At 60.0% G+C, this 6,012-nt stretch overlaps 1 protein-coding gene across 1 annotated transcript; it reads left to right on the top strand.

Annotated features, from left to right (window-relative positions):
- Positions 1-2,788: 2,788 nt before the first annotated feature.
- On the top strand, positions 2,789-4,528 carry VDBG_08112 (grisea protein; the record flags this gene model as incomplete). Its single annotated transcript, XM_003001807.1, has 2 exons — positions 2,789-2,820; positions 2,974-4,528. 2 exons carry the CDS (start codon positions 2,789-2,791, stop codon positions 4,526-4,528), a joined length of 1,587 nt encoding a protein of 528 aa, XP_003001853.1.
- Between the last annotated feature and the right edge of the window lie 1,484 nt (positions 4,529-6,012).

Here is a 6,012-nt window from a genome sequence, read left to right as displayed (position 1 = left end):
GCGAACCGATGGATGAAGAGACGTCGAGGGCGATCAATGGAGACGATGTGAAAGCGAGCCAATGGAGACCACATTGATGGCGAAAGACGAGACACTGCAGCACTCGAGGCGTCTTCCCAGGCAGGCGGGAATGCGCAGGTGATACCCCCAGGTTCTGGGCCAGGGAGGAAGCGAATGAGGGCCGTGGACATGTTCGCGGAATCTGGCGACTCGGACTAGAGGTTTTGCGACGGGAAAAGGGATCCTGGGTTGGTTGGTGGTGGGCTGCTAATACCGTTAATCTGCAGCAGCCGCTCGACACGCGTGTGACATGTTCCCGCGTTTGATGCCCCGACGGAATATGATCGAGGCGAGATACCCAGACACCATGAGGAGCCAGCCTTCGATTTTAATTGCCTCTTCTGGACTTTGGCTGAGGTCACCCCCAATGGAGCGGTTCCGGTTACAAAATATGCAGTGGTCAAGGGTCGGCCGCGGTACCTGGGTCCCCAAGACCGATGGCCAACCAGGATGAATAGAGTGAGGTGCATGTCAGTGTTGGGACCCTGGAGGTCAGCATAACGCCACTTCGTGAAGGGAGTGTAAGTTTCTAAGATGCTGCAAATCCGCCACCGTCGATGATGTAGGGCCGCTCGTGAATGGATAGCGAACTCGATATTGGAGCAGCTCAATGGCCGAGGTGCCCGTGTGACGTGACCCATGGCTGTAGACAATCTTGTCAACATCAGTGTCATCTTTCTTCTGGGCCCGAACTGCTGTCGGTACCTTTGGTTTGGGACAACGGCGACAAAAGGTAGGATTGACCGACGTCAGAGGAAGAGGGATGACATGGATGAATGTACAACCCCCTTCGCTGGCGAGCCAGAGCGGATGACGGAGGGGCGGGCGGAGAGACGACATGGCAACCTGCTCACATTCTCTACCACCCGTACCCGCACCCGCACCTGAACCCACACGCACATACAAGCCATCCATCCATCCCATGCAGTGAAGGCCGTGATGGGCCGAGTTCCGAGCCGGTGCCGTGGTGTATTCAAAGCAGAAGCGAGATGGTCTGCCGCATAGCTAGTGGGAATGGCGTCTACAAGGGACCCTCTTGGGATTCAACCGGCGGTTTGGGATCGCCGTGGACTGGCACGTTGGACGACGACTGTCCTTCCACTAGCAGTGAAAAGAGGTGTTGGCAAAGTCTTTGAGGCAAAGAGCAGGACGAGGACAAGGACCAGGACGGACCTCAGGTGGAGTCGAGGAACGGATGTTGTCAGTGCACCCAATCCCGAAAACTTGCTCACTTCCGTCTGCTGGGCACCCCTTGTCACTGCTGTTCGGACACCCGTTTGCCTGTTTGCGGCAAGGACGCATGGGGGTGGGTGGGGGAGGCTTGCCAGCTTCCTGCCAGCTCCTGCCCACAGTTACTGCCTCTAGGCCTCCGTCGGCCTTCGTTTCAGGGGTCTTTTGGGGGGCCGAACAGGCAGGCAGGGAGGGCCGGATTGGGTCCCACCTTCCAACCCCACCCCCCTCCAGCTCCAGGCTCTGGGCCGCACTTGATCGATGCTTTCTCATCCCCGTCTCACCACGACATCCCCCCCGTCCCCAGCCGAGTCGAGAACCACCACCCCCCCTCCAACTGCGAGCGCCGGCGCCTTTGAACAGCAACTCCGATTTTTCATCCGTTCCCTGTCCTCGCCTGTGTCAGAGAGGCAAAGAGAGAGAGAGAGGGGAGATAGCGAGGGTGCTCGCGCGTGAGAGGAGACATCATTGCACCATGCGTTGACCTCATCACCCGCTATCCCGTGTCTCTACAGCCTGACGCTATTCCGTCAAAGTCCACGCCTTCGCCCACCTTGGTAGCCATTTTTGACTACCTGGCACGAAACGAACGCACAACACCAAAGAACAGCGAGCCAGCCAAAAACAGCTCCAGCACCAACATTTCTCTGTCCGACCGCAATCCAAGACCGCGCCGCCCCACGCCATCGGCCGCCGGGACAGATCCAGGAGGCTAGCCTGCTTTCTCCTCGTGATACCTGAGACCCTTACTTACCTCTGCCGACTTTCGCCTTCCCCTCCTCTCAGGCCTGCCTACGCCTTTTCGTGCGCACGCTCGCCCGACGAGAACCAGACCATCATTTTCCCGATCGCCAGCTGCCCGCTTACACTTCCTAACGTTCCACACAAGGCTACCAGCCTATGTGAGGAGGACCCTGATCCGCGTCCCTCAGGAGCCGTGCCGCCAAACACCAGGTCGACTTTCTACTTGCTTACCGCGCAAGATACCCGCCCACTACCTGTGCCCCCCCTCCCTCCCCTCACGTGGGGCCGCGCCTTGCTCATCCATGTTCTGCCTCTGCTTCGCCTTGCCTTGCCTTGCCGTTGCTGGAGATTAACCCCCCCCTCTCTCATCCATCGGCCATCCAACGGTGCACCGCGTTTTCTCCGTCCGTTCCCCCGTCCCTTCGACAAACTTTCTCGGCGTTTCTTACCCTGCGACCTCCTTCCGCAACCCGACGTTGCTCGATACCTTCCGAATCAACACGGAGAGCGCGAAAACCGAGCTTCTGGCCCTCGCCTGCGACAAGAGCTCTGGTACGTGCGTCGGGGCTCAACTTTGCCTATTGTCTGTATCCACGATCACGATCACGACGCCTACTCCGTCAATAGCCCTTCTGCGCCCCCGGTTCACGCCCACTCGCCGCCCTCTGGTCGGCGGCCTCTCGCCTTGATCGACAATCGTCTGGTTTGGTGATTGCAATCCTCCTCTTGACACACATCTCAGAATCAGCCCACCATGCCGCTCATCAACGGTCAGAAGATGGCCTGGTATGTTCACACCTCATTTCATATATCCCTTGTCATCGTTCCTAAGGCCTTCTTTTTCCTGAAGCCTTCTCCCCCCCCCCCCGTCGAATCTCCAAAGCGCCCTCTTTTCCTACTTTCAACCACCCCACTGACCTGTCACCCGCCCCCTTGCAGCGAGCCATGTATCCGTGGCCATCGTTCCACCAAATGCACGCACGCAAACGAGCGCCTCATGGTACCTGTGCGGAAACCCGGCAGGCCTCTCAGCACATGCCCACACCCGCCGAGTCGTGGCTGCGGCTGTGGTAGTGTGACGGCCGCCATCCCGAGGAAGCAGAAGTGTAACTGCGGCCCGTCGACGCCCGCTGACTCCGACATTATCAAAGTCGAGTCTCCCGTCAGCGAGGCCGTTCCTACATCGCCAGCTCGGTCCTCCACCGTGTCGAGTGCATCGTACCGAGTCCAGAAGCAAAGCAGCAAACCCAACAGCCGAAAACAGTCTTTCGGACCCGCCACACTGGACCGCATCGACAGCAGTCAGTTCAACATTATCCCGACCTTTGACGCAGCTCAGACGATACCACCACACCTAAACGGCGGCATGGATGCCATGGGAATGCCAACGCCCAGGCCCAGCATGGAGTACGGCCAAATGCCCATGATGGGACCTGATGGAATCTTGCAGAGTCATATGGTGTTCCCCATGTATCAAACTCCCATGCCACCCATCATGCTGCCGCCAGACGTCCAAAAGCAGTCCGGAGGGGCGACCATGGCCGCGCCGAAGCCTCCTACCGCCAGCTCGGCAATAGACAGCCCGAAGAATGGCGGAGGCGGTTCCTGTTGCTCAGGAGGCGCCAAGAGCGCCAAAACGACTCCGCCAGCCAGCACCGAATCCAGCCCAAAGGTCGCCCCGAAACCCACCACGGGCAGCTGCTGCTCGTCGAAGAACAAGAGCCCGCCCCCGACGACGAATGGGACTCTCAACGGAACGCCGCTACCGCCTATCAACGGAGTGGCCATGCCGCCATTCCAGCCGCCCCCGGCCCTGGCGTCGCAGGTGTTCCAGCAGTACTACCCCCAGCCGACGCTCTTCCACTACCCAGCCAGCTACGGCTCCTACATGACGCCACTCCAGCCCGCTCAGTGGCGGCAGACGATGCAAGCGTTGCAGTACCGACAGGCTCTGCCTGCGAATGGGTCGTACGACATGTCGACGCCGATGGTCTACGGTCAGAATGCTTCGCCAGTAAGCGGCATGGGGACATTGCATGAATGCACATGCGGCGACGGCTGCCAGTGTGTCGGCTGCGCAGCTCACCCATACAACAACGCAACGCAGGATTACGTCCGCTCAGCCTGGCAGAGCATGGTGGAGGACTCCTACCATCATTCCAACGGCCATGGGCTGCACGTTGCGAATGGCAACGACGGGGCCAGCGGAGCCAACGGAACCAACGGGCACGCTGACGGGGTTCACGGCGCCTCAGACCTCCCTCAGTCTCGGGATGGCGAGGTGAGCGGATCGGCTACGGCCCCACAGACGCCTTCTGATGCGACGTCTGGCGTGGGCGAGGAGCTCTCCGCCAATGACTTCTTCTTCGTCAACTATCCATTCGGTGGGGATTCCTGCTCGGGAGAGACAGCCTTCTGTCCTTGTGGTGATGACTGCCAGTGCTTGGGTTGTTCGATACACAACAACACGACGGTCCCGGTGCCGGAGGCATAAATGGCGGGGACGATTGAGAAAAACGAGGGGTACATAATGACATTTGCTGGTATGAAATGATGGGCATTTAACATATACTGGCACATGGGGTCGCACGGTCGCGGTTTAACGAATGCTTCATTTTGTCATGGAGGACGATGATCGATACCCTTGAACAGTGGGAACGAGAGGAGAAACAACTAGGTAGCATATAGAGATGTCCATGTGGTGATGGACCGCAAGTGGCACGAAGCCCCACTCAGTGCATATCCCCCACATAACGATGATCCCCAATGCAACCTGGATGAAACATTCGCCAGCCGTTCATGCACAGACGCAAGACGACGCCTCATCCCAACCACGCTGCGACGCCAGTTCTTTCTCCCACGTCATCGTCTCTTCTTCAAACATCTGTGAAACGGAACAGATCTGCATGACGCTTGGGACGAAAGATCCGATCGACCAAGCAGCCAACGCACTGACACTGAGCCAGAAGACAAAGGTTCCAGTGACGGGTGCCATCCAAGCTGGGATCGTCGTGAGACACATGCTCTCACTCACGCGACCAACGACATACCAACAACACTCGACTCAAGCCAGATCTGGCACATCAGCAACTTGACGTTAGCTCGCATCTCGCGCGACTTTAACCTCCCTCCCCTGGAAGCAAGACCAATCATAAGAAAGGGACCAAATATGCCAGGCCATAACGGCGACCAGCACACCAAAGCCGCTCGCCAGGGCGCGTTGAGCTCCCGCTCCCGCTCCCGCTCCCGCTCGCCGCGCGCCTCAGACAATGATCGCCGCTCCCACCACCACCGCCGCCGCTCCCCAGACGCCTCTACCTCGCGCCGCCACGAGACACAGCATCACCACCACCACAAACACCGCTCGTCCCGCCGCGAACGGCCCGCGCGGCAGCAGCTCCCCTTTGAAGCCCGCCCACTGCACAAGTCGGACCTGGCCGCCTTCCGCCCGCTGTTCGCCTACTATCTCGACCTGCAAAAGGGGCGCGACATTCAGGAGACGAAGGGGGCCGAGCGGTGGAAAATCGTTTTGTCGGCAAAGTGGAACGACGGTGCGTTGAGCGAAAGGTTTGGTATGACCCCCGCATGTTTTGGGTCGGCCCTCGAGCGGGCGCGGGAGATTGGGCTCGATGGCGAGCGTGACGGTGACAACTATGGCGCGGAAGAGCAGCAGCGTGTTGCTGCTGCCCGTACGACGGCTTTCGAGGATGGCGAGCCCCGAGGCGCGGGGCGCGGGACCGACAGCGACGACGACGAGGACATGGGCCCTCGCTGCCGCCGTCTGCGAGGGTGGGGGCTGCTACTGGCGCGAGGGCGGGGCCGGGGATGCCGAGCCTCGACGATGTGGCGGTGTCGCGCGAGCAGAGGGCCGAGGACGCGGCGCGCGCGCGAAGGGAGGCGGCGGAGGATCTGCGGCACGAGAGAAAGGCGGACCGGCGGGAGCAGCGGGAGAAGCTGGACGAGCTCGTGCGCGGGCCG

This window comes from Verticillium alfalfae, genomic scaffold (genome assembly GCF_000150825.1).
Source record: "Verticillium alfalfae VaMs.102 supercont1.11 genomic scaffold, whole genome shotgun sequence".
Classification (NCBI taxonomy): domain Eukaryota; kingdom Fungi; phylum Ascomycota; class Sordariomycetes; order Glomerellales; family Plectosphaerellaceae; genus Verticillium; species Verticillium alfalfae.
The sequence above is the reverse complement of the archived record's forward strand: the minus strand, read 5'-3'. Positions and strand labels throughout refer to the sequence as shown.